Genomic DNA, 27,933 nt, shown 5'->3' with positions numbered 1-27,933 from the left:
GAAGTCGGCGGGGGCGGAGGGGGGCAGTTCTGGGGCGGGCACTGATGGTTCGAAGACGTGTGAGGAGAAGAGGGAAGTGAAGGAGGGTGGTGAGAGGGTGCTGGCGCTGGCGATGGGGAGAGTGCCTCTGCTACTCCTGCTGCTACGACCAAGGCTGCTACTGGCGATGAGAGTACCTCGTATGTTCTTTGATTCAACGGCCGGTATTTTAATTGGGGGTAAATTGGACATAGAGCGTTTATCATCTTTACCCCTTGTATTTTTGCTTGGCACGTTTTTTTTTTTTTTTTTTTTTTTTTGCGATCAGGGAGGTTGGCGTGTACGAAGTTCAGAATCTTTATATAACCCTCCCTCCCCTCGCCAACCTACAGGAGGCCCCTTTGTGACAGGGGCTTTTCCTCATGTTATTGTTGTATGGAGTAGCCCAGGCATTTTGTTTTCTTCTCTGTCAGTTTCTATGTAGCTTTTTGAGCCCTGGTCCCTTCTTTTTTTTTCCATTTTAGTCAATTCATTCTTTTGTCAATGGATGGTTCTTTGGCCTTTGTTCTCTTCTTGCATGGTTGGGCGTGGGATTTCATCTTCTGATTGACTTCACTCTGTACTTCAGTGTCTATTTAGTTAACTTTTTATCTGTACATGTGAGAGATATGGATAGTTTCACCATTCTTCCTGCGCCTTACTCTTCTTTGATATTCTGATGACTCCAGTCCCACAGAACTTGTCACAGAAATGAATATAACTCTTTCTCATAGGTAGTTATTTACCAATTCCCCCCCCCCCCCCCCCCCTAACCCTACCAGCTTTCTGCCACTGAGAATTTAATTAATTCCTAACCAGATTCCATAAAACAGATAAAACAGGTAAATTAAAATTAAATCCAATGCAATAAGTTGAAAACTTCAAAAACCCAAAATTTCAAAATTGATAGAATTGCTATTTCATGGTCGTCTCATATGCATAGTTCAGTGACCCCCAGCTCATAAGGAGTTAAAAGAATAGAAAGTAAAAAGCAGACACTAGAAACCCGATTCAAACTTCCCTTCAAACTCCCTCCACGACGGCGTAAACTTATCAATCTGCTCCCTATACCTCCCGCTCGATTTTACTCGGTGCTGTAGACAGCCTCTGATAAATCAAACACGACATCCTCTTCACTAGTTGGCAGCTACTGGGAAACGGGGAAGAGCAGTACATTAAAAATAATTTCCGAAAGATTGAAGTCAACCGTAATAAAATTTGATATGAACAAATTTACGAAGATGAAACGCAAAAAGAACCACCATCCATCCTATAAACATTTCAAACATTCGTCATTTAGCCTATCAGCAACAAGAACATATTAAACATCTCACTGTAAAACCACCTATATCAAATCGTACCCTCAAACATAATTATTAAAGTGGGAGGGGAATAAGCAGATAAAAAGCGGACAAAAAAAGGAATAAAAAGAAACAACATGGTATCGATCAATCATACAGGTCAATTACAAAGATCGACAACATAATGTAACGTCAACGTGCTCTGCGGCTCGATCTTCTCGTTGGCCCGACAGTGGCGCCGGCACTGGCTTGTTTCTGCTCCTGTTCTGGTGACTCCATCCCCGTCTCCGCGGTATTTGACTGTCTCTTGCCAGGAGGGCGGCCCCTACCTCTGCCTCTGCCCCTCGTACTAGCAAAGGGCAAAGACTTGGGAACCTGTTGTTTCCTATTGGACGTTTGCTTAGATGTTGACGGGGACAGGGGTGAAGATTTATTCGCGTCTTCCATCATTTTGTCTTCGTTATCGCCATCATCGTCATCACTGTCACTGACGTCAGGGGTAGAGGCAGGGGTAGCCTCTTTGACATCCCCTTCCTCATCCTCTTCTACGTCTTCCGGTTCAGATGATGGGTTTCCCCCATCCCCATCCCCGTCGGATTCATCGCCGTTTTCTTCCTCTTCCTCCTCCTCTCCCTCCATCATCTCCAAATCATCCTCATCACTATTCCCCTCAACATAGGAAACACCAGCCTTAGCCCCCCGACCACTCCTGCGACGCGCGCTCAACGAAGTCTCGCCTCCCGTTTTGCTGCCACTAATGTCACCCCCGCCATCCCAATCATCTTCATCACCCGTCTTCCTCCGTTTGGCAGTCTTCACTCCTGATTCCGCCATTGCATACTTCCGAATGGTAAGAGATTTGATCTTATTAGCTCTACGAACCTTTTTATGCGAATTGCTTGTAGAATTAGCGCTCCCGTCACCCTTAGCCGTAGACGACGAATATACCTTTCGTTTCTTCGAGAGATTCTGCGCCTGAGAGTACGATTGGCTCCGTGGCTTCATGAACGACCGGACAATACGATCAAGTTTGTCGTCGACTTCTTCTGGCAGATAATTCTTCTCTGCGATAGCCAACGCTTCTATGTGGATGGGTATGGTTGTGAAAAGCGAGCTGGGCAGTCGCATTTTGCCCGGATAAGTTTGGAGAATGTTAGTTGCCCCGCTGCCTCCGCTGCCGCCAATTTTGTGTTGTTGGGAATATAATTCTGCGAAGCGACGGGTGGTTGCTTGGGCGAGGTCTGATAGGGTATAGAGGCGGTTCGATATGGATTCTGAATTGGTGATGGCATCTCGAACCTGTTTGACTCGCTGCATGACGTGGAAAATGAGGGAGAGGTTGTTTTCGTTGGCGACTGCGGAAAGGTAGAAAAGTATGTACCTGGCAAAATCAGCTAGATCGTCTACTTTCGTAGCCTCGTCAGAGGATTCTGGAGGGTAGTCGGGATGATATGCTAGGAGCGAAAGGAGGCGAGCAGCCAATGACTCCATGACCGTCTGCTGCTCCGGCCCCCTGTCGTTGCTCTGCGATGGGCGGGTAAAGAAGTTGGTTCGCGATCGCAGCCAGGTAAGTGTACTATCCTTCAAATTTCTATTTGGCTCAAAGGCGAGTAAAAAAGCGACTGTATACCATCTTGTACCCAAGTTCGTCACTTGCGTAAGTTTACTCTTCAGTTGTCCAATGAAGCCGGCCCTGACGGGTTCCGATTCATCCTGCGCCACCAAGGCCACCACGTTAAAATCGGCCGGAGTGAGCAGTTTCTCGCACAGTGCGTGGGCACTACTAAGCTTGATGATAAGTTTTGCAGCGAGTAGTCGAAGTCTTGACTTTTGCGCTGCCGGCGAATCTTGTTTCTTAGACAATTCGCCGTGGTTGGCAACGAGAGTATTGAGAATTTTGTAAACGGGTTCGGCATAAGAACGGAAAGTCTGTTCGTCTTCTGTGCTTTGCTTGGCACGTACTCTGTTCACAAGTATCCGCAAGGCCCATTCTTTGGCGGATGTTTCCTCGTCGACATCATCAGACCATGCATATCCAGCGGACGGTTGTGGTGAACGGTTATTTAGTAAAATATCATTCGTCGCGATGGAGATAATGGCTTCGCCCTCGTCATCAGCAACCTCGGGCGCGAGGAGATTTATTTGGGATATCGTCGCAAGTTTCGTAAGAAAGTGTGGCGACTGATGTGTACAGTTCTGAACAGACTTTCTTATAAGTTCTTTGGCATACATTTGCTTCTTATCCGATGTGGCCATCATTATCGAGACGGCATGTTTCGCGGCCTTGGGTGACGAGCTGTACAGCGCGTAATTGGTAAGAGCTACTAAAAATTTCCGCTCTGTGGGAATTTTGGCGGGCAATTTTTTCGCGAACCCAGCGCATGCTTTCAATATCTCCTCCACGCCAGCCTCGTCGGATTGCTTTGCGCTTGGGGCATGAGCTTCCAGGTCTTTACACATATCCTGGACGTGTGCTTCGAGAACCTCTGGGTTCTGAGATGAAGTTTCTTTCAACATCTCATGTGCTGCATTTCCTAGTCCGAGGTCGTCATTCCTAGATAAATCCATAATCGCAGGAATATGGCTCCGATTGAAAATCAAAGAACTACTTCGATAGACCAAAGAAGTCAACGTCTCAAGCAAACTAGCAGGAGCAGATGTGTTTCCTTGGATCCGCTTAGACATTTCCCTGATGGCCTTGGAAACTGTCCGGAAGTCACTGACGGCAGCCATGGCAAAACGAATAAGCTGGTAATTCCGTCTGTCATGCATTTTTGCAAATTTCCAGAGATCCGCTGAAGCTTTGGAGTGGTCTGGAAGCGTTTTGGCCAAGTTATCGATGACTTTGGTTAATTTCGCTTTCGTAACTTCCTCGTCGTCATCCATTACGCCACCCTGGAGGAAATGGTTAGTAGTCATTTCATCCCTTGGGGAGCGCGCATTTTAGACTCACGTTGTATTCCTCACAGGCCGCCAAATAGAAAGTCATAAACTTTCTCATGGTCAGTTGACGGCCTTGTAGCGCGAAAAACACTTTCTTCGCCCGCTCATCGAGTCCCTTAACCAGTGTAAGAATTCGCCGGACGCGTATCATTTCAATATCGATTTCGGTGTTACCCTCGCCCTCATGAGTTGCGTTTTTCAATTTTCGTAACTGGCTCGAATCCCCCTTTAAAGCTTTTGACTTCAGAGGAGGATAATTCAGTGGTAGAAGTAGCTCAAATATAACATGGTCGAGAAGAGCATGAACGTCAAGATTATTTGTGTAATAAGCGTCGAATATTCTGGAGGGAATATCCTTTAGGATCATCACCACTTGCTTATTGTTCTCCTCAATTTCCCCAGATGCAACCCCCCACAAACGTGCGAGAGTAGTCATTGCCTTCTCACGGACAGTTTGTTTTCGATCCTTAACGCGCTCGGCCAGAATTGAAAACAGGGATCCCTTATCAGAGATTCCACCGTCGATGCCAAGTTTCTTTACAGCGTCTGAGAAGCCAAACATTCCAATGACGTCCACTGCGGCAGTTCTGACCTTTTCATCAGCATCTCCAAGTAATTTCGCAAGGCTCTGAACGAGATCTTGTTCTTCGTTGGTGCTCAACCCAGAACCCCCGGCTGCCGTAAGTAAGATTCGACCAATTCCCGTAACCCAGGCAGCCCGTACAGATGCAGATTTATCTTGACGTCGACTGAGAAAACTTTGGTATGCAGTAGAATGGGCCTGTGAAAATGGCTTGGGGGAGAGCGGCGTAAGTAACGCGTTTGGCTGCGTCTCTGAATGGTCAGTCAACTTTGCGGGCGGGTAAGCATCCGGGTCCATAGACGGCGGTGTCGGAGGACCCGCGACGCCAATTCCAGCAACAACGTCGCCGATTGTTTGCGTAGCCAGGAGTCGTAGTGATACAGATTCAGCAGACAGTTCCGCCTCAAGCTGCGGAATCACATTTTGCAGCACATCCGGAGAGGCACGCCAGACCTCTCGTATAAGCCGGTGGGCTTTGCTTAGTTCTTTGATATTTTCAGACTCGTCATCTGAATCATCAATGCTTGGGCGACGATGGGATGAGTTTTTTGAAAGCCCATTCATCCCTGGAGGACCTGAGGCATCAATAATCACGTTGTTGAAATACTGGCTGACGTAGCTGGTCATCTTGTCGGGACAAGCGTTGCATATGGCCTTGGCCATGTTGTAGGCGGGAGGATATTCTTTCAGGAGCAACGTTCCTTGTTTTGCATCGAGAGGCGCCCCATTCTTCTTGCTTTTGCTACCGCTTGGATTCTCTACGATCCGGGGATCGACGCGCAGAAATTGCGCAATGATAACGTCGATGATTTCCGGTGCAAGGACAGAAGATTCATCGATAATAGGAACAAGCAGTCGTGTCATATCATATTCCACGTTTTTTGCTAGTTCCTCGCCCGTCGAAGACTTCGATGAACCTGACACGATATCGAAGCACGATGAAAAGAGAGGGAGAATCAGAGTGTCGGGAGCATCCAGGTCTGTCAGAAGGACGATGCTCTTGACATCTGCGAGGGACGAAAGAACGTATACATGTTGTTCATTGTAGGCATTCGATGGGTCAGCGAGGGCGGGAATTATCGATGTGACAATTGTCGTAAATATATCCTGTCACAATAATCAATATTATTAGCACTTGCTCCACAAACACATCATCTGACAATACCCCCCAAACCCATATCCTCCATACCTTCAGCTGATTCCCCGTAAACGGCGCATTCGGTGCGCACAGACGCAAAATATCCACGACACAGCATGCAGTCCACGCCCGCACGCCCCTATCCCTATGACCCAGCAAATGCAGGCTCGCCAGCTCCTGTGAAACCTTCCTCAGCGAATCCTTATCCGTCTCTTCCTGATCTAGCTGCCGTAGCTCAAGCGCAAGCGACTCTAGTCTCTCCAGCAGGTCTGCAACGGTAATCGCTCGACCGGCCCGCCATGATAGTGGCTGCTTGAACTTCAGGCGGCGGAGGCCGCTCGGTTCCTCATCTGGTTCGGCGATTTCAGTCGTACCGGCTTGAGAATGTCGAGTGCGCAAAGGCATTGTTGTTTGAGTGAATGGAGCGGGTTTGGGTGGGGTGGGGTGGGGTGGAGTGGGCTTTTGTTGTATTAGATGACCATGGGCTCTTGTTGGTGTACGAGATAACTAAACTACTACGGTGAGAGTTGGCAATCGTTTCACGTAGCAATGTATAGATGAGGTGACAGGGTAGGACAAGGGCCTGGTGAGGGCTTGTCAAGGCTTGCTAGAGGCAATTATGACAGCAATGGATTCGACAATTGCCAGGTGGCTCCCCTGACAGCCTCTGTGGAGGATTTTGCTATTCAGAGTTGAAATTCTTTTCTCTGTTGGCGCGACTCGGAGCAGACGCGTCTGGGTTAAACCAAGGTACCGCAGCGGTCACGTGTGCCCCTCGGTAATACCCAGCCTGACAGCAGTTACGAGTTGGTAAGTTACGAGTCGTATTTTTGATCGGGTCGGTGCAAGTATGAAAAGAGACACGTGACAAGGGGACATCCCCTACTCTTGTAAAGAACTTTATTCCTCTGCAGAAATGTCGATTCGATACCTTGGATTAGGTGTTTTCGATTGAAACAGCAACAAAGTCTGGATGATATTTTCATCTTTCTCAATCCCCCATTGGTCACGGGTTGATGGACATTTTGTTCCAAGTTGGATGTAAACTCCCATGACATGATCCATTCCTGCGGAGTCTACGAAATCTAACTCACTGGAAAAGGAGTAAGAGAAGGGGAGATTTGTTCCTGCAAACCAGGTGAGGGGGCAAAATTATCAGAAATAGACCAGCAAGTTAATGTATCAGGGTATCTATCCTACTAATGAATAACATCCCTCCCGTCACTCACGCCGCATTTGATCCAAAGGACAGAGAAGATATAAACAAATCCCCATGCTTTCCAGCTGAGAGGGGGAAGAGCTACATTGAAGAACAAGACTCAAGAAGATAAGATATCATTCCCAGTACCCCCAGGACGCACCAACGCTGTTCAATACTCGCCAGGATGATGTTTTAAGCCAATCAAAAAAATAAAATGCGCTAAATATAAACAATCGAAAATGTAGTATGTAGACAAAACGCCAGCTTGTTATGTATTTGGGGGGGGGGGGGGGGGGGGGGATCATCATAATTAAAGCATCGTTAAAAAAGAAAATTTATCATCAGTTCATGAAGAGGCTTCAACCACTATTATCACTGCCCTTGTTGACCTTGCCAGTTGACTTCTCTAGTCTCCTTAAGATTGGCAATAGCCTTGCTCACCTCCTCGCTAGCAACTCCCGACCATCTACTTTTCACATCTGCATCCAGTGTCGTAACGGCTCCAACCTTCTCGTACATCATCCGCGATATACGACGGTTTATATCCGTATATTCATCCTTTGAGATTTCGCGGCTGCGGTAGTGGGGCTTTAGAGCCGCGCTGACCATTCTCTGGAGATCGGATTTGACAGATATGGAGAGGGAAGAGCGGGTTGGGGAGGTTTCGTTGGATCGCGAACGCGAAGGTGAGGATGATGAGCTGTGGCCTCCACGCTGGCTTCGGTGCATTTGGCGGGGGAGTCGAGGTCGGCCCGCGGTCCCTTGGTCTTGGTTGGGAGAGCATGAAAGGGAGAATTCGGGAAAAGAAAAAGCTGCTGGGTCGGGGACTGTGATCGGCGTGGTTGGTCCGTTGTTGTAAGGGGGTGGTGTGGTGGATGATGGTTGAGGGGAGGAGCGATTCGATGAGAGGGATGACTGAGCAGGGGAGGATGGGTGGGGGGAGCTCGAATCGCCAGGTGTCGCGGAGAATACATTCGACCTAAAGGCGCTGTTGTTCAAGCTCGGGGGAGAAGAGTCTTCGACCTCTTTGAGAAGGGATTGCAAAAAGCTTGGGCCCGTACTAACATTGCTATCAGCGGGAACCCTTCCAGAAGCAGCAGAACCACCTGCATTAGCTGATCTCCCAGCTCTGGAAGACTCACCCCCGTGATCAAGAAAGTCAGCAGCAAGAGCTTCCGGCCGTCTCGTTCGCGGGCGTTTCAGTCTCCGTTCGGGTTGTGCCGGCTGTGGCTCTACTGGTGAAGCCGTCGGCGATTTGCGTTTCCGACCACGACTCGAGCTCGAACTTGGATCATCTTGTATTTCCCGTGCTCTTTCAAATGCGTTCCATGCTCTAACCTCGTCAAGTGATTCGGGTTCTGGCGTTTCGATTCTTTGTCTGGGTCTCGAGGGCCAGCCCCGCCCGATCTCGAGAAGGGCGGATGCGGTATCTCTGAACCGGTTAGCCATTCCTTGGCGCTCAGCGATCTGAAAGCGACGTTCCCATGCCCGAAATTCTCTCCGACTAGCAACCTCGCGTCTTCGCTGTTCAACTGCCCGGTTGTGCGCTCGTTCATCGTCAAAAGGGAAGTCCAGGTCTAGATTCAAATGGTCCCATACGGTTTGCCAAACGCGGGCCCAATGAACGGCATTTATCTGGTTTCGGCTGCGGATTCTTCTCTGATCGCCACGAGTGCGACGGATGGATTGGTTCCGTGGACGTGAGCCAACTGCAAGGATCACTCTTTGGGTTTCGCATTGGGAACAAAACCAAGGACCTGAAGGGACGGCATCCAGGCCGACGCAGTAGGTATGGATGGCGACATCGCAACCATCACAGAGAAGAAGGACGTCTTCGTTATCATCGTATCCACATATCGGACAGGGTTGTGAATCGGACTCTGCATCTAGTTCGTCCACTACAATAGAAGGGTCGATATCCGCAACCTGCACACGGTCTTCAACACAATAGGACGAGACAACAGGACCTGTAGATATATGAGAAAAATTGTTAGAAAATCTGTGGTTTCAAAAATGGTACAACAGAAGGCCTAACTCCAATGGAAATAATCAAAGCAATAAATATATCACTGTAAATAAATGTACATGCACATACCTCCAACCGTGTCCGTCAGCTCAACCATATTGAAGTTCTGGCGGCATATCGGACAACTATTCGCCCTTTCCACCCAAGGTTTAAGACACTCGTCATGAAGGGTATGGCCACAGGGAAGCAGGTGGGCAATTTTCCCCGAATCAGCTTCTGGGTCAGGCTTGGGGGATGTAACGACGACCTCCAGCCGGGGAGCTCTCTGGAGATCGCCGGATCTTGGCAGATGGTCTTGGTCAACACATACCACACGAGCCGGCTCGCTGGCGCCATCGCCAAGGTCTCCTAGACACACTATGCAAGTGTCCGTCATTGTTGAGGAGATGGAAGAGTGGATGGATGGATGGGATATTCTGCGGCGGCATGAAGAGCAGAATTGTGGCTGTACTGGAAGCTGGGCAGAGGAGGAGGAGGAGGAGGAGGAGGAGGAAGAGGATGAAATACCAGAAGCTGTGGGAAGAAGCTGCCGCCTTTTGAAAGCTGGGGCTAGCAGCACGCGCTAGGCCGCATTGGGGGATAGCGCTGGAACGTGATATGCGCCATTGGGCTTTGGGGGACAGAGCTTGAGGGAATGATTTTATCTGGTGTTTGATATAACATATGATACATTAGTTATGTATCCGTATATATATCCTTTATATATCATCACTTTATAGAGTGGAATTTTATACGGTGGTTGTTAAGATATACATATGAAAGAGCACTCCATCCAACTTCTGAGTGTTCATGTTTTTTAAGAGACGGGTTGGGTTAAGTTCGCAAACTCCCAAGGTCGCCGGAGATGCGGGCGAAATGGAGTGGAATAGTTCAAAGCTATTACGGCCGATAGAGAGGAGAGGCAGGCGATCCTCGCTGGCCGGAAAATGGTGGTCTGATGTGGTTGCTTGACGGCATTCAAGGAACCATATTGTGTACGGTCAGATCATGGGTGTGATATTTACCAGCCGAAGGAACTGGGTTCGTCAGGCAGAAGTCTAACAGCTAAATGTCCATCCGGGGTAAATTTTGGCGAGCTATCAGTCAAAGACGATGGCAGAGTACAAGCTCTAATTTATTTTTTAATTTATTTATTTATTTATTTTTTTTTTACTCTTCCCCTTTGCCCACGTCAAGTCCGATTGCAGGATTTATTACCATCTATGGAGATTATCCAAGGAATACTTTCTGGTTAATTGCCAGTTGTTTCGCGCTACACGTTATTTCACTTTGCCCCCTTTTCGTTTTTGCAGCTTTATCCTATCTTGCTTGTAATACCTGCGACCAAAGGATACGGCGCGCTTCGTCTCGAAGTTGTTGAAGATGTAATAGATCACAATGACTGGAGCAAAACATCTGGCTCAACAAGACCAATTGCTCCGGTGCCGGCAACGTAGCCTCCGGAGATCAACTTACTTGTTAAAGATATTGCCCAGTTGTTCAAAGTATACATAATTCACTCTAATTGCCACGTAGCAGGTTTCCAAGTCGACGAGTCTTGGGTGGACTTCAATGCAGTGGTGATGGAGGCAACCTGCCCGATGACATCCACGCTTTCTTTGCTGGGAGGCTACGGACAATGTATGGGACAAGGAATGGATGTCGTGAAACCGTCCTACCTTGATTTCGGAGTTATCTAATAACTAATTTCTCAGTTAACTAACATTAACTATCTTGCTCAATGGATCATTGGTGCATGCTCCTTCTTCCAGTGATGTGCAGTGATGTGCAGTGATGTGCAGCAGGCAAGTTGAGGACCCTATTAACTGAGGTAAGCTGTTCTGTTAAATAGTTACTGTCCTGTATATACTCAGAGTGAAGTCATGGTGCGAATTCGACAACCAACGACAAGTGCGTCGTTATACTTTGTGCTCCGGTGCCCTACTTGGCTGACGACAAAACCATAAACGAGAGTTCCATGAGATGCGAGATGCCAACCTCATGAACGCTCACTTTTGTTGCAAAGCCAGGAATTTGCAGCATCTAGGAAAATGCCATATCCAGAGACAACCTTATCTCACCAATTAAGTAATATGCAAGCCCTCAAGACGACCAAGGTAATCCTTAATTTCGAGTAAATCCTCAGGGTGCGCCTCCTAGATGTACGTACCCACCATGACAGCAGCTCACAAAGCCAATCAGACATGTGTTGCACCTAAAAAGCAACTAAATCGCGCTTGAAACTAATATGAAGGGTCGAACAAGAAGTAAATTGGACCTGATTGGGAAGAAGCAATGGAAATTTTTTTGATTTGTCTTCTTTCGTACTGATGCTATTGGGGTGGAAGCCTTAGTTCAGTCACTCAGAAAGACTTTATCGAATATCCGTGCAGGATATCAAAGGCATTTACGATTTCGGGTGTCTCCCTCTGTGATAGCACACATCCATAACAAGTGCAAGCCCTGCAATCGGAATTCAAAATTTTTTTTGTTTTCATTGCAACTGCCCAAATTCCGTCATTTCATCCGAAAAAAAAGGGGCAGAAAAATTGAAAGAAAAGAAAGAAAAAAAGAAAAAAAAAAACTGAAACTGAAACTCCCATCGTCAAATCATCTTTAAACTTCCGCAATTTCTCGGAGACGACGGATGGTCGATCGAGTGGTAGCAGCCGCAGGTGTTCTGTAACGACAAAAAACCAAAGAGCTTTGGTCAGCCCATTTGAAAGGAGCAGAGAGAGAGGCTTTTGAAATGTGGGATAACTGGACAGAAGTACGTACGAGACAGTCCAGGCACCACCAGCAACGGTCTTTTTACACGATCGGCACTCCCAGATGCCCACGGCCTTTCGCTTTACGCTGTTCTTGCCGCAGAATGTGCAGACGTATCGGGCGTGCTGGGAGATTTCCATCTTCTTCACCTGCTTTCGGAGCGAGGCACCGTATCTGTCGTTTTAACGGAAATTCTTCTGGTCAGCCAACTTCTGTTCTCTCTCTCCATTTCCCTCCGCTGTATAGGTTTCCCCCAAACCCATATCGCATCATATCGCATCATCCTCCTCTCTTTCTTCCCATATCATGAAACCGATTCGATCACAGGAGATATCCGGAGGACGCAGCAGATGACTGCGGGATTGAAAATCGTACCTGGTACCATATTTACCGGTGACACCGACCTCTGCGGAAACGTTGAATTAGTCCATCATTCCAAACCCGGGAAAATGTGGTTGAAGATTTCAATTTAGCAACGTACTCTTGGTGCGCTTCGTCATCTTGTCACGCTGGATGTGTATATGCGGGCAACAGAGAGGTGGGTGTGTGAAGCTGCAAAATCCGGACTTGTTGCAAGTTGACTCGACCGTCGCTGATGGAATTGTGGGCTTCGCTTAGGGTCGAAATTTGAGTCTTGGCAATGCATGCGTTGGAATCACGTGGTATTAAACCTTCGATAAACCAAACATCCGAAAGTTCAACAAGGCTGTCTGCAATCATCGAGTACATCAGCAGAATGATTGACTTAAGATTGACATTGGTGATGAGATCTGTTCTGGTACTCACTGTCTGTCCGATTGTATATTATTCTCCGGGATATTTACCTCTGCTTATATTATATTGTTGCAAATTAGGGGTTCTGGTTATTTGTATGTTCAACAGATAATAACTACTTCCTTTGGTTTAAAAATCCTAAAGGGTATCCACAATTAGCGATTACAGGCCACAAAAACTACATGAAAGCTCCGTGGATGCGAACTACAGATGGTAGACGAGGCGTTGCGATAAGCATTTCGGGTGGAGGTTGATTTGTTCTCCCAGACGTTATGTACCAGCCGTATCTTCCTTAACCACAAAGCAGCGTAAAATGATATTGGAGAAATGCACGACAGCTAGTTATCAACCTCTAGCCAAAACAATACGAAAGACCATGGCAAAGTACTCGTATAGATGCTGCAATACCGCAAGGGTTAATGTTGGAAATACGTGGTTTAACCTATCTTGAAGCTATTTTCATCATAGACGCCAGTCGCGGGTTGAAGATCCCCAGCTTGTAATTGCCTATAACATATTATGTATGTATCACGTTGGGATAGTGAACAAGCGACGATTCCCTTTATCTCACTATCGAAATGATCCACCTCGGCTCGTCTTCACCGGAGTCAGTAAAGCGGGCGCTTCGGAACAAACAGTTCACTAGCCCGGAGCCAGAATTTGTGGTAGCGAAGCGGGTGATATCATCGCAGATAACCTTAGAATTCATGGAACGCCAACAATAGCAATGCTTGTGATCAAACGCCGTTAGTTGCTTTCGATGATATTTATAGCGCTTGTTGTGAATTCCTTTCAATCAATCAATTCCTTGCTCAACTGGTACTTTGACCTTAGTTACTGTTGACAAGGAAGCCTTTTTTTGGCGTTGCATAAACAGCTCCGATAATCTCAAAAGGTGTACCCTCGCTCCATGACGTCCACACGGCACTTCGACCTCGTCCTCCTCGGCGCGACGGGATATACTGGGCGCCTGTGCGCTGAACACATCGTAAAGCATCTTCCCACAAACTTGAAATGGGGAATTGCGGGACGATCTGCAGAAAAACTTACTGCACTCGCAACCGAATTGCGTGAACTGAACGCTGAGCGCAAAGAACCCGGTATGTCGTGTTTTGAAAGTCGTTCATTGTTCCCTTGGGGTTCGTTGGCATAACGTTAATATCCTGTGAGCTTATTAGAGATTGTGCCTGTGCAACTTCAGGCTGAGGAATTAAATCCCCTTGCCGAGAGGACTCGCGTGCTTATCAATTGCGTCGGACCATATCATCTGCACTCGACACCTGTCGTGGAGGCATGTGCGAATAATGGCACTCATTACCTCGATGTGTAGGAATACCGATATCCCTCTTCCCATTTATAAATTCTTGCTGAAGTTTATTCATCCCAGGACGGGAGAGATAACATGGGTTAAAGAGATGATCGAGAAATATCATGAGAAAGCTAAAGAGACAGGGGCAATAGTGAGCCATATTCTCAACAATTAACATGATAAATATGATACGGTACTTATCAGCTTTTCTAGATGATATTCTCCGATGGATTTGATTGTGTCCCGGCAGATTTGTTGACCTGGGCACTCGCCAAGTATATCAAGGATGAGTTCTCCGTCCAAACTAAGGAGGTCATTTGCTCGATTCATGAACTCAAGTGAGCGATCAATACTTCCCTGTCCCTCAGAAATGGGAACAAGCGAATATTTTTGGCCCTCTAACATTTGTGTCCACACAGAGCAGCAGGAGCTAGTGGTGGAACCCTCACAACTCTCTTGGGCGTAATTGAGAGCGTACCACTGAAGGAACTGCTCAAGGCACAGAGTCCATATTACATATCGACCAGCCCATCGAAGACAGTCCCTTCACCCTCTCTCCTCCAACAACTTCTTGGTGTCCGCACTGTCCCTGAACTGGGCACAATGACCTTATCCGTTACAAGCCATTGCGACGTCGCCATCGTCCAGCGCAGCAGGTCTCTAATGCCGGACCTCTACAGTCCCTATTTCCAATTCCAATCCCTCCTAGGCGTCCACAACGTCCTGGTTGGCGTCGCCTTGCATTTCACATTTATGTTTAGCTTGCTGGCCCTTACATTATCCCCTGTGCGCTGGCTGGTGCGCAAGCTCATCTATCAACCGGGCCAGGGCCCGTCGAAGCAAAGCACGCAGGACAATCGGGTTGAGTTTCGCGCTCTTGCAACTGCGGAACACAAGACCCCCGAGGGAAGGCCGATTAAAGTTCTTGGGGCGTTCAAGGCACCTGGAGACCCGTATTGGTTGACTGGCGTGTTGCTTGCGGAGTCGGCAATGATTTTGCTAAAGAGTAAGAATGTTGGAAACGAGTTTGAGGGTGGGTGTTTGACGCCTGCGATATTGGGGCAGGAGTATGTTGATCACTTGGAGAAGGCTGGGATAACGATTGAGACGAAGGTTTTAGACTGCTAGATTTTCAGGTCATTTACACTTTGGTATATCGGTTTATTTGCTTTCCGCCGATGTGCAGCCTTAAGTATTCGATCGGCTGATAGTTCTACTCTGCATTGCCGCGGTCTTCGTGGGCTAATATTAATAGTTAACTTATCAAATTGCCGTCTGTTTGTTCGTGAGATGCGTAGATGAAACCGATGCGTGACTCTTATGAATGTAATCATTTTGGTGACTTTTTACAAAGTCCCTGAGAACCTTCCATCAACTCCTACTATTTTATGGCTATAATTCTACTTCGTATTTTGGTCCCAAGGGCTGAGATATACAGTTTCAAGTTTGCTGACGGATGATCTCAACATATCTCCGAATTCCGAACTCCGAAGTCCGAAGGCCTAGTTAGTTAATATCCAATGAATTCACGAGTAATAGATATATTTTTTAACTGGCGTCGTTGAGAGAAAACTACGTTGCATAGGTAGTGTCTTCTTAATTAAATGTGATTTCAATGTTCGACTGGTTATTGATTGCTAATGAATAGGGCAGAAGACCCAACGAGAGAGGGTAGTTCATCTTATGTCAAAATTCTCTCAATAAAGTGAGGTAGGTCCGTAGCTTGTAAAACGGCATAAAAGGAATATTAAGCACATATGAATCAAATACAGAGATGGGCAAACGAAAGTAAAAGATCTCAAAGGAGAGACATGCATTTTGATTGACATCCGTTTCTTCAACTATTAGTTCCGTCTAAGAGTCCTACAATTTGCTCTTCCCCGTGAAAACGACACCTTCCATCCATCTTCTGATGGCCTCATTACACTCCCCTGGCGCTTGCCAGTGTGCCCAATGGCCGGCTTTAACCTCTTGCGTGGTGAGGTTAGGTAGATATTTACTCATGTTACGAGACAGAGCGGGGCGGAGGGCCTGGTCCTGCGTTGCAAGGATGAAGAGGACAGGGATGTCAAGTGAGCCGCCTAGTAAACCTAGTTCATCCCTGTAGTTTTGCTCGCGGGTGCGGTACCAGTTTACTGGTTGGAACCGTTAGGTGGAATAACTTCAGGGGAAGTGAACGAAACCTAAAAGGACTGACTCACAGGGGCCGTGTATACCATGCCTCGCCCACTCGTTAACATAGTAGTTTAGTTCCTAACATTAAAATGTTAATAAATCCATTATGCCAGCATGTGTAATAAAAGATGCACGCTCAAGAGATGTCGATCACGCATGATGGAGGATATCTACATTGAAAAAGGGGAAGAATGAATGCATACCTCTTCACTTATGACCTTCGAGTTTTGTAGATGCTGAAACTTATCCAGCAGGACTCCTTTAAATACATCGAATCCAAACTCGCCAGACGATGTCCTTCCACCATACAACGACAGCAAAAATTGCCTGATATCACTTCTGCTCCTGACCACCTTCTCCAGATCCCCACTGACGAACTGCAGTTGATACCCAAAATAGGGGACCTTCGTTTTGACGATCGTCTCGAGTGGAATGAAGTTGCTTGAAGGCGGGTTGTAAGGAGTACATATGGAAAACAGGTGCGTAACAAAACCGGGATGGTACAGGGCAATGCGATAAATGGCAAATCCGCCCCTAGTATCAGTGTTAGACATAAAGACGGTATTTCAACCACTTTCCAAGAGGAAGCCAAATGTCCTGTGTATGTAGAATCATTTGGAATCAGACATGACTCATCCCGGGGATGACTTTGGAATATGGAGCGGATATAATTATATAGAGGACATACCAGTCGTGCCCTCCCAGAATAATCTGCGACGAGCCCAGCTGGCGTGCAAGCTCTTTCATATCATCTGCACACTGTTTAAGTCCATATCGTGTGGCCATTTCTTCTGAGAATTCTGGTGCATCCTATGAGTTGACCGGCAAAAATTGAGCATGTTTCAATTGAACAATTGCTCTCATGTAACCCCAAGAAGATAAATTTTCAGGAAACCGAGAAATACCGTTCTTCCATATCCCATGCAGTCGGGAGCAACGACTCGAAGACCCATCTTTGTCAAGGCAGGTATCTGATACCGCCATCCCATGGACAGATCGGGAAAGCCATGGATCTGAGAAAATTAGAATATGTCTCTTTTATGCTGGTTTGTGTTTCAATTGGACTTTAAAGTTCCAACGGTATGCAAAGCGACACCGGGTTGGAATGACAGACTAAAAAGACTAAAACAAGATGCATTGTAGAGGGTCATATGAAACAAGGAGCTCAAATAAGAGATGTGATATGACGAATACTAGCTCCAACGGGACTCGAAAAACATTGGAGAGTCGGAGAGAACTGCAATGCAGGTTTTTTCATTTAGGAAGAACCAGAACACACCAGGAAGACCGTAGATTTGTACTGTTCACCCTCCGGCAGGCTGAGAAGATACCCTATTTAAGAGTCAGATAAAGAAATAAAAATGTACTGTATATACATGGCAAATATGCCAAAGCGTAGATGAAGCTCATCTCAATGTCAAATCACTGAAATGCACACATCCTTTAATTCCCGCCGGAAGGATGAGTGGAGATGGCTATTTGTATGACTTTCGAAATAGTTGCACATACCGTAAGTTGTCCCATTCAACACTGCAGTGCAATGTCGGACCCTCGAGTCTCCATTGACGGATATCTTGTCAATCATGATTGGGGATCTGAGTGAAACAAAAGTTAAAACTAGCGGTTCCGACAATTGAACCGCAGGGGATTTTCCTGATAATGATCTGTTGGACAATTGCTATTTGGCTGTAAGAATATATTGTCATTGATATGCAACTGTTCATAGGAGAGGAGGAGGAGGAGGTTGGGGGCATGTGATTGACCCTATGTCGAGTTGCCGAGGTTTAAGTAACTAGTTAACTATTCTGGCGCTTGCTTAACAATATGCTAACATTGGCTTCACTTTCCACAATCAGTTGTCAATCACCCCCGTATTCAATTACTCCACGTAATTCCCCGCCGAGTGAGCCACTGGAATAAGAATCACATAGAGAAATCTATTTAGCTTGAAATCTCTATACTTAACAACCACTGACTAAATTAAATAAATGACACTAGGATGAGGGCATCTTGTTCTTATATATGTCTGAGCATATCGCAATTGTTGCATCTCTGTGATGCTCAGACATGTGATCTAGCTTCTGTTGATGAAGGTGTAAGGGGCTGAATAATGAGCTCTTCAACAGGCTCAGCAGATGAAAGAATAAGATTCTGAGCTTTCTCTCTAAGGTTGAGCCCCTGAACGAAGTGCTGAAGATACCTCATGAGGATGGGGAGACACTCAGTTTATTTGAGGATGGAGGGGCGATTAAGAAGTAACAAGAAAAAAATATTCTATGTTGGCAGCTGCATATCATTTCATTTAAACTCGATATCCACATGGGTATATATGGAATGCGTATTATGACGTTCCGAACTAGGCCGATATCCACTGTGTTTTTGTGGCTGTTGTTTCAAGTTCTGTTATAATTGGCATTAATTTACCATCGGAGGTGATTTTTGAAATCACAAGTATCCCGCGACAGGAAATACGCAAGAAAACCATATGCCTAAACACTCCGCCACTGCAGTTTTGCTTTCACAATAGAAGAGGGCCTGTCACTTACAGATCCGTATATGGTGGGCATAGAGGACACTATATCTGCAAAACGATTGGTGTCTTCTTATTATTTTATCCTTTTCTCCCGGGACAACTACTGCATTGACCAATCTTGAATCGGGAAGTCGAGGGAGACCTAACAAGACTGGGAGGCATGCCACAATGATCCAAAACGCTCATTTGAAATATCCCATACGGTCCACTTCTCCCAAGGTTTTCATCTTGTGTTCTTTGCACACCATCGTGTAGCAGCATATCCTCTCATATCCATTACGGACATGACCGAAAACTGCAAGTTGCGCGCTTGGCCCTTCTTAGCTCTCTTCACAAATACCCGTCGCATTTTCTTTCGATGTCGAGATATAAGTACAAGCGGCACATGAAGCATCACCACATCGGCATCGTAGGGGATCCGATGAGTCCAACGTCCCTGATAGCTGTATGCTGAAGAGCCCAGACACCAAAATTCTGGCGTGAGAGGGAAGCCATCAATCTTCAACTTCCTGTTTGAGAAAGGATAATGTAATAGATCGGTCCTGGAGGTAAATGATGTCACCCAAATTCAACGAGTCAACAAGTGACGATTTGGAGTGATCGGGCTGAGGACGGAAGGAGAACACAGCACGAAATCCGTATCAAGCATGACATCATGGTTGCCTGCAACAACTACTTTGTATATATGTGGTAGGGAGGTGAGCCAGTTTAGTTGCACCTGCAGTTCAGCATGTGTCCCTGTGTTGGGTTAAGTAGCGTGAATGAGAAGGTCGCCATTGGGAACCTTCGGGGTAGAGTTATGCGTGTCAGAGACACATACCACCCGAATGGCCGGTTCTAGACAATGGTAGTAGGGCAGTTGAAACCGAAGGTAACAGCCGTATAGTAATTTACCCAATCTATCACATTTGAACAATATGGAGGTCGTTGCTTGGGTATCAGGGGGACGGCAATAGATGGTTATCTGTTCATTGATACTGGAGGAGGATATTAAAGATAGCCAATTTTTTGGCAGAAAGGTCAAATTGAGAAAGCAAGAAGCATGTCGCTTTTTCGATGCAATCATCCGATTCAGACCTTGGTTAGTCCTAGGAAAGTTGACGTTTATCAAATGGGGGAAACGCTATGGTTTGAAGTTAAATTAAGCTTAATTTAACTTTAACTAAAATCTGACATCCTGCCCCGCCTAAACACCCTGACACATCATCCCTCCCCTTGACGAAATCAATAAAATCTGACTTAAGTCATAAATTAAGAGAAGGACAACATGGTTTTTCAACGTAGAGGATTGGATTATAGGAGTACACACTGAGTATTAAATAATCAATCAATGGGCGTGAGTTTTTGATTATGATGACTGGTTCATCTAGTTGGTGGCATTTTACTTCTTCAATGGAGCACCCAACCTCAAAATTTCTCACTTACATAAGGCATTCTAATAGTGATTAAAAAAATGATATAAAGCTTTGAGGTTAGATACCATAACTCTTTTGAGACCCCCGATCTATGGGTGAAGAGAATATGGCTCCTTATACTCAAAGTCAGACGAACGGAAGAAAACAATGAGTAAGATACTGCGTTTGAAATATTCATAAGTGCTTCAATTTGTATCATTATAGCAGTAATAAATCATTCACGGAAGATCTCATTCTCTGCCCCAAGGGGCCAAAGGAAAACCACATTGGCAATCGGAATTATTGCCCATGACTCCATTCCGTCGCTAGAAAATTTGATACCACATCATCCACCTCAAAGCTTTCTCTGGTGAACCACCCGTAACTAATGCCATCTTCACTAACGTATGGATATAATAGGAAATGCATAATCTTGAAGGGTTGGGTAGGAAATGCAAAAGTGGTGCTCTGCGTGTTGAAGGAAATGAAATCCAAAAAGGTGGACGGGTAATCGGATGAGAACAAGAGCAAAAGGACACAACAGAAGAGAAAGAATAGAGTTAGTTAGTCGAAGATGGTGACTCCGGGCGCCGGTAAAACAAGTTCCCTGAAAGTGTGAATGAGGGGGAAGGCCGAAAAAAGATATAAACATGTCTGGGAAGAAGTGGGACTATTAAGAGATAGGTACAAAGAAAACTTGCTTTAATATATGACAGTATCCTCCTTATCTTCGAGCATGACTTCTCCAGAATCATCATCGTGTGCTTTTTGGTGGTGGTTAACGCTAGTTGCGGATGGGTTGTCGTTGTGGCTTTTAGTAGTAAAAGACGTAGAGGGTTCATTAGTAGTAGCAGGAGCAGCAGGGGAGCATATTTGGGGTTCGGATTCAGCTTCAGTGCGGTTGTTATTATTGTTAGTGTCATCACCCACCGTATCGGATTTCAATTGCACTGCGTCCTTTGGCTCCTTATCATCAGATATAATATTATTATTTCTTGGGGCAACGGTTGTGCGTGTTTCACCTGCAGCAGCAAATAGAGTGTCAGGTTGGTGTGGGGTAGGACGAGGCGATGGTGGATTTTTCGCTTCAAATTCCTCGACCTCTTTTGCGATTGTAGCTTTACAATCGTCAATTTGTTGTTTAATTCTATCTTCTTCCTCCGGTCGGAGTTGCCATGGTTTGTAGTACTAAAAACCGTTGAAGTTTAGCAGAAACATTTACAGTATAGGAATGGAGCTAGCTCAACAGTCTTGATACATACCAGGAAAGGTTCAGCTGTTGTTTTGAGGAAATGTGCCACAGCTAGCTGGTTCGAGTGTCGGACACGCATCTAAAACCCAAATGAATACCGTCAATATGGCTATAGATATATAAACTCGACCCATAATCATAAGGGGCCTTGAGATATATGGCCATCACGCACCGACTGTCTCTCATAAATCCTCTGTTCCTTCCTCCGCACCGCCAATAAGTCCTCTTGTTTCTTTCGCGTCAGTTCCGTGTACTCTGCCTCCTGCATACGGAGCTTTGCCAGCTGCTTTTGCTCGATATCCGCCCGTCGTTTCTGTGCTGCTGTAGATGAGCTCTGTGAGAGTGTACCCAGCAGGGCGCCAAATAATCTTTGACCACGCTTGCGTTCTTCTGCCGCGCCACTCTTTCGCCGGTAATCCCTTCCATCCGCGGTGTTCCCGACGGGCTTAGGTGCAGTAACCGCGGACGGAGACGGTTCGTTTTCCTTGGAGTCGGGAAGTCGGGTCTCATCACCCAGCCGGCGCCGTTTGTTCTCATTGTCTTCAGATAGGGACTGGAGACGCTTTAATCTGTCATCCGGCCTTTCTTCCGGCTCAGGAAGCGCAACGGCTGATGAAATTGTTCTGGATTAATATATTTCATGTTAGCTCCCCGGCATTGAAGTTCGTGGACAGTGTAGATAAAACTTGAGGGGCACTTTACCCGTCCGCCATGGAACGATATATGAAATCTAACGATGAGATGGATACGGGTAAGAAGATAACCACACTTGCACGAGTATGGAATAAGATAACGGAGATTTCATCTGCTGTAACTAGAAGTGACGGTCAGATGTTTGATGATAATATGTGCGATCCTGAAAAAAAGATAACTTCAGAGCTTCCAGCGATGCAATGCGGGTGAGACCAATGGGGCCTAGCGCAGAATCTGTTAGTTTTGCCAGATGACAAATTCAACCACGGAACTTTGGGAATTTCCACTGAACATCCAATAGATAAATTCCCCATACCATCAGACCCCATTGCCTCTACAGCTTTCGAGTTCTGCCTTTGCGGATACCTACTATTCTTCTAAACTCATCCTAGTGGAGTGCATTATAACTAACCTACCTTCGACCATATACAACGGGGATTTTCAGCACCTCAACTGCAACTGCCAACAACCAAATCAAACCATCTTATGACCTTCAAACCTGCGCAAAGGGACGAGCAAAGACAGATAATGCTTTGAAACATAGCCCACTAGCCATACTCTATTTCCTCTGGCCGAAGAATCGCTCTTTTTTTTACATCCCAACCTACCCACAACCACAACCACTACCACAACCGTCATCATGTCCCGCCACCACCCCGATCTCGTAATGTGTCGCAAACAAACCGGCATCGCCATCGGCCGTCTCTGTGACAAATGCGACGGTAAATGTCCCGTCTGCGATTCCTACGTGCGGCCCACAACGCTTGTGCGTATCTGCGATGAGTGCTCGTTCGGCAACTACCAGAATAAATGCATTGTGTGCGGAGGCGAAGGGATCAGCGACGCCTTTTATTGCTTCGAGTGTACGCGTCTGGAGAAGGATCGCGATGGATGCCCGAAAATTATTAATCTGGGTAGCTCGAGGACGGATTTGTTCTTCCAGAGGAAACAGCATCGGGCCGGGGTGTCATGATGGGAATAGAAGAGAGGGGTGTTGTGGGTTGATACAACGGTGATATTTCCGATTTACGACCGGTTGCATGTTTCTTGGTTTTACAGATTAGGAGTATTTATGGGGTCTGGAAATTATATGGTGGACGTTCAGGCTATGGGGTTTATAATAACCAAAAAAAAAAAGGGTGTTGGATTTTTAGACGGAGCATGAATGGCTACGGTATATAAAAGGATTCTAAGGAGCAATGAACGGAAATATTCTTGAGTTGGATCTGGTACAACGAGCCAGCCTAGAACTAGTCTTTAGCGGAAGGGAAAGCCAGGCGGCTGAAAGATTGTTAACTATTCACCGTCCAGGTCTCCTTGGTCTTGCAAAAGCTTTGGGCCCCGTGTCCTTTCGTGGATTCACGAGTTCAGAAAGACTCGCAAGTGTGATCTCCTCGGGTTCGGATGCCTCAATCTAAAATTTTAACAGTCAGTCAGTCATTGCACATGAAAACAATGGCCTTCATTCACAAGTGCATAGATTCAAGAGGAAGGAGAAGAATTATACAGACCTTATGAGCAACATCCACGCCCTGCAGACCAGCAAGCCTAACGACATCGTTCCGGGAGCTGGCATGCAGAAGGCGCTCTTTGATTTGTGAGCCGGAGGGACAGGTGTATATGAAGATCACAGCATCGGGGTTAGGATGGTTATAAAACGTGTATTGCGCTTTTGAGCTTGAGATGAAGCTTGCAAGGAGGGCAGGCTCGACATTCGACTCAGCGGATATCAGAGTGAGAGTTTCAGTTGGCACATCGATAGTCTGCATATCTTAGTTGGTATAATAGAATATATTTCGAGGCCCCAGAGTCTCGATCCCACGGAAAGATGGACCTCTCATAGCCAATTAAACCAACCAAATAGAAAGCAAAACAAAGAGGCACAAAGGGGGGGAGGAAAAGCAACTTACCAGCCGAATAACAGTACCACTTGCCCGTTCCCGCTGCAATGCCTCTTTCACGCCCTCACCAACATTGATGCGCAGTTCGCCATTCCCATTCTCACGTCCAATCGTGCCTCCGATCCCCACATCCCTCCTTCTAGCGCCCATGCTCCTCTCTTGCTCCTCCAGTTTCCTAACTTCGTCCAACTCCCTCTCCTCCCTCCCCATCAAACGATTCCTCCTCGCCTCCGCCTTGCCATCTTCGTCGATGCCACCAATAGCTGCATTTCTATCCGCATCTCTCTCCTTCCAAGATGCCTCGTCGAGAATCTCCTCTGCATCCGTCGCGAAGATGGAGTCGACGAATTTCTCGCTTCCAAGCTCTCGGGTAAGTGTTGCGCGCGAGCTGGCATACAGTGTTTTTGCACGAACCGGCGACGCTGAAGGGATGTATGTGGCGGCTATGAGGGTGCTGGAACCTGAGGTGCGGCGGAAGATGAGGTAGATCGGGGTTTTGGGTTGGACGTGCAGGGCTAGGAGGGGCAAGGAGCTGAAAAATTGGGAAGCATTATCAGAGGAGGAAGTGGGGAAGGGAATCGGCTCAAGGGGGACGAGACTCTCGTTGGATATTATGACGGGGAGACAGAAGTGGGAGGGAGTCAACGTGAAGGAGTTGAAGGCGTCGTGCAATTCGGCGGAGGCTGGAAGAGGGTGGGTGGGTTTGTTAGACAAAATCTGTTTGCTTCTGCACAGAACAAAAAAAGAGGCAGAGTGATGAAGCTTAAAGGGAGTATTGTACCTGATATTCCAGACTGCATGATTTGCAAATTCCTTTCAGTGTACTGGAGTTTTCTATTGTTAATGTCTTCCAGAGGGATATGTTTGTTGTAGTCAGTTGAATAGGACAAGAAACAGGTGTAAGTTGTTAGTTACCCACCTTTGACTAACCTCTCATCATTTCTTCAACACCATCTCATCCTTTTATCACTTGAAGTTTCAATCCAACCCTCTTTTGTATCTCAGATGCGAAACGGCCCTCTGTGTTATTTCTAATGGCTATTTTGCTTCTGTTTTTTGAGATTGTACAGTATAGGATATAGTCCGGATGTCATCATGTATATGTCTGCCATAGCGGCCCAGTCTCTGGAGAATTCTACCGTCAAAAACATTGAAATCATTGCCTAGCTTGGACCAGGGCGGTGTAGAAATCACGATGCCAACTTGTTTCTTTGCAACCATATTCATATGCGCTAAATGCACAATACCAATATCTATTGATACACAAGAAGAAACATGCGCCTTGCTCCACACTGAAAAAAGATTAAAAAAAAAAAAAAAAAAATTAGACAATATACATAGATCTAAACGAAGACGGAAAAGCAATCGCGCTAATATGTACAACAGTAAATCGGATATACAGGTATGCAAAGGGTGCTGGGGAAACCGGAAAAATGAAAGGGAAAACCTCACCCAGGAAAACCTCGAAGCAAACGACAGGCAGGGTATAATATAGCTACTTCCATACATAACTGGGAAAGAAGCACAGTTCAATCTCCGCACGTTTTGGTAGAGCTGCATATCAAACCTGGAACAGCCATGTTACACTCTCCCGGCATTGGCCTAGCGTGAGATTCTATTCACAATCCCAGGACAGTTAACTCGCGCAAGGAGCCCAGCCTTTTATTCGCTATACTGGTCACCACCCATGATCGCCCAGTTTGTCCGCTCCAGGCGCTCCTTAATGAATTCATAGACGGTAAACGTAACGGCCTGGCCGGGGGCGACACGCATGACACGAGGCGTGATACCCTTATAAAAGGCCTTGGCGCCCTCCTGTTTGAACATTTCGCTCGAAATGGCCGTGATGCGCGAAATAGCCGTTTGGCCCGGTTCGGCAGGGGTCCTCTGCAGACGGGTCTTGATGGTATCGATAGGCGCGTTCGAGAAGGGACCCATGGCTCCGGAAATCAATCCAATAAGCATTGTCTGGTAGCTGGGAAGCTCCTTCGTGGCATATTCGGGTTGCCATTTTTGAAGAAGAGCCTTGAGTTCCGAGTATGCGGTGAAGTTGGCAGCTTGGTTGGTACCCTGTCGGAGGGCAGTGAGGGAAACGCCGCGGTAAAGAGCGCCGAATCCTTCTTCCTTGAGCACCGTGAGAAGAGCGTGTGGCGCGCTCCGATATTTGGGAGTATCGAGGGGATCAGCCAGGCTGTGCTGCTGGGCTTGGAGGCGAATCTTGATGACCTCCATGGGGGTAACCACTGCGACGGCTTCCGTGACACCAGCACCCAGACCGGCTAAAAGAGAAGAACTGTCAGTGGTGTCGATTTGGGAATGAAGAGGACGTTATGCAATATTGACTAGGCCGAACCGAAACATACCAAGCATGTTGGCCGAGCCGGAAAGCTGCCCGGTCTCCTTGTTGCAAAGCGCCTGTTTGTACCACCCGTAAGACGTGAACCGGATGGCCATCTTCGGCACTATTCCGCTCAAAACGGCGCCAAGACCCTTGTATAAACCGAGAACGGTCTCTCTTCGCACAATCTCTCGCCCAGTTGCAATGAAGCCTCGGGGTTTTACCTACAACCACATCCATTAATACTCTCTCTCTCTCTCTCTCTTTTTTTTTTTTTTTTTTTTTTTTTTTTTTTTTTTTTATCGCAGAGGTTCCACCCCGAATGAGGCATATGGTGTCTTACCCCGGGTGCGCGTGCTCTTTTCGAGAGCTGCATTCGGACCTTCACGGTATCTGAACCAACGTTGATATCAATTCAATTTCCTTGTCTCACGGATGGTGTTGACGTTCGCCGAAGAAGCGGGAATATGCATACCTAGCGGATGGCACACAAGTGCCTCCATCATCCCAGCAGTTCCACCAGCTATAAAATACTCAGTTCGTTAATGATTGCGCCTGAACAGAGCTTTGGATTGGATCTGGGGGGATGTTGTCAAAAACTAACCAATCAAGTTGGTAGCCGCCGTAGCAGGCTTCTTCCCATTGGAATTTACGTTCTTTGCAGACATTTTACGTGTGTGAAGTGTGAATGAGCGGAGAGGGGAGGGAAAGAGTGGAGAGGTGACAGAGAAATGACTAGGCGGTTTTCAAAGCCCCCGGTTATGCTGATCGTCAAGGAATTGAGTGTCCAATATTTATGTTTAAGCAAGCAATGCGATCGACTGCAGCACGGGGTACAATGAGCACGAAATTTGAAAAATATAAAAGAGAAAAGGAATGCAAGCAATCGACAAAGGACGAGAGCAGCGAGGGAGAAGGCAGATTAGTCAAAAATATTAAATATCCTGCTAGAAAAGCCGAGGGAGATTGAAAAGACACAATGGACTATTCTATTCCTACAAGAAAAATTATAAAATTATAAAATTATGAAATTATGAAATTATGAAATATAAAATAAAAAATATAAATTAAAAATTAAAAAAGAAAAAAAAAAAAAAAGAAAAAAAAAAAAGAATCGAAAGGAAGATACGGCACAAGTTGGTACCGGGAGCTAAGGGATTGCAGAAAAGTGGGGCTGTCAGTGAGCTCAATAACCTTTCTTCGGTTGAATGCAGAATAAAATATTACCTGCATAGGGACAAACCGCCCGCAATGAATGAGCGGAGCGGGATTATTTCGCTGTGCCGAGTTTCCCAATGTGAGCCGACGGAATGGACTGTCAAACCAACGGCGGCGTTACCATAGATATTTAACACCCTAACTAGTTCACAAAGCCAAGAAACGAACAGGCAGCAAAGCAGGGAAATACTCTTGAACCAAGGAAAACATGACCTTTCGACAGAGCCAAATAGAATTTGTGGGATCCGCAGCGTAACTAATGAATGCGATCCCAGCTAAGTTACATATATATATCTATGGGAAATGAGTTAAGGCGACTTCGGACGGCGAGAGCCACCGAAGCCGCAAGTCCGGAGGTCCACGAAACCTGCGCAACTCCGCCCCCGTC

The 27,933-nt window shown here is 46.5% G+C and overlaps 8 protein-coding genes across 8 annotated transcripts; 1 reads left to right on the top strand and 7 right to left on the bottom strand.

Annotated features, from left to right (window-relative positions):
- Nucleotides 1-1,511: 1,511 nt before the first annotated feature.
- On the bottom strand, nt 1,512-6,388 carry PADG_01028 (uncharacterized protein; the record flags this gene model as incomplete). The annotated part of the gene is made up of 3 exons (XM_010758280.1): nt 1,512-4,214; nt 4,273-5,952; nt 6,035-6,388. 3 exons carry the CDS (start codon nt 6,386-6,388, stop codon nt 1,512-1,514), a joined length of 4,737 nt encoding a protein of 1,578 aa, XP_010756582.1.
- Nucleotides 6,389-7,556: 1,168 nt separating this feature from the next.
- PADG_01027 (uncharacterized protein) lies at nt 7,557-9,586 on the bottom strand (the record flags this gene model as incomplete). The annotated part of the gene is made up of 2 exons (XM_010758279.1): nt 7,557-9,151; nt 9,280-9,586. 2 exons carry the CDS (start codon nt 9,584-9,586, stop codon nt 7,557-7,559), a joined length of 1,902 nt encoding a protein of 633 aa, XP_010756581.1.
- Nucleotides 9,587-11,805: 2,219 nt separating this feature from the next.
- Nucleotides 11,806-12,098, bottom strand: PADG_01026 (60S ribosomal protein L43; the record flags this gene model as incomplete). Its single annotated transcript, XM_010757788.1, has 2 exons — nt 11,806-11,869; nt 11,968-12,098. The coding sequence occupies 2 exons, from the start codon at nt 12,096-12,098 to the stop codon at nt 11,806-11,808; spliced, it is 195 nt and encodes a 64-aa protein (XP_010756090.1).
- A 1,544-nt stretch (nt 12,099-13,642) lies between these two features.
- PADG_01025 (uncharacterized protein) lies at nt 13,643-15,169 on the top strand (the record flags this gene model as incomplete). Its single annotated transcript, XM_010758278.1, has 5 exons — nt 13,643-13,832; nt 13,911-14,058; nt 14,120-14,192; nt 14,255-14,379; nt 14,461-15,169. 5 exons carry the CDS (start codon nt 13,643-13,645, stop codon nt 15,167-15,169), a joined length of 1,245 nt encoding a protein of 414 aa, XP_010756580.1.
- Nucleotides 15,170-15,904: 735 nt separating this feature from the next.
- PADG_01024 (uncharacterized protein) lies at nt 15,905-17,801 on the bottom strand (the record flags this gene model as incomplete). Its single annotated transcript, XM_010758277.1, has 7 exons — nt 15,905-16,176; nt 16,243-16,294; nt 16,420-16,750; nt 16,905-17,026; nt 17,122-17,229; nt 17,496-17,548; nt 17,726-17,801. 7 exons carry the CDS (start codon nt 17,799-17,801, stop codon nt 15,905-15,907), a joined length of 1,014 nt encoding a protein of 337 aa, XP_010756579.1.
- Nucleotides 17,802-20,845: 3,044 nt separating this feature from the next.
- PADG_11196 (uncharacterized protein) lies at nt 20,846-23,043 on the bottom strand (the record flags this gene model as incomplete). The annotated part of the gene is made up of 4 exons (XM_010758489.1): nt 20,846-21,331; nt 21,406-21,474; nt 21,568-22,018; nt 22,697-23,043. 4 exons carry the CDS (start codon nt 23,041-23,043, stop codon nt 20,846-20,848), a joined length of 1,353 nt encoding a protein of 450 aa, XP_010756791.1.
- Nucleotides 23,044-23,388: 345 nt separating this feature from the next.
- PADG_01021 (uncharacterized protein) lies at nt 23,389-24,789 on the bottom strand (the record flags this gene model as incomplete). Its single annotated transcript, XM_010757787.1, has 4 exons — nt 23,389-23,502; nt 23,600-23,851; nt 23,999-24,672; nt 24,771-24,789. The coding sequence occupies 4 exons, from the start codon at nt 24,787-24,789 to the stop codon at nt 23,389-23,391; spliced, it is 1,059 nt and encodes a 352-aa protein (XP_010756089.1).
- An 862-nt stretch (nt 24,790-25,651) lies between these two features.
- PADG_01020 (uncharacterized protein) lies at nt 25,652-26,995 on the bottom strand (the record flags this gene model as incomplete). Its single annotated transcript, XM_010758276.1, has 5 exons — nt 25,652-26,268; nt 26,353-26,551; nt 26,671-26,720; nt 26,803-26,850; nt 26,932-26,995. The coding sequence occupies 5 exons, from the start codon at nt 26,993-26,995 to the stop codon at nt 25,652-25,654; spliced, it is 978 nt and encodes a 325-aa protein (XP_010756578.1).
- Nucleotides 26,996-27,933: the final 938 nt, after the last annotated feature.

Source organism: Paracoccidioides brasiliensis (genome assembly GCF_000150735.1).
Source record: "Paracoccidioides brasiliensis Pb18 unplaced genomic scaffold supercont2.1, whole genome shotgun sequence".
In the NCBI taxonomy this organism is placed as follows: Eukaryota; Fungi; Ascomycota; class Eurotiomycetes; order Onygenales; family Ajellomycetaceae; genus Paracoccidioides; species Paracoccidioides brasiliensis.
The sequence above is the reverse complement of the archived record's forward strand: the minus strand, read 5'-3'. Positions and strand labels throughout refer to the sequence as shown.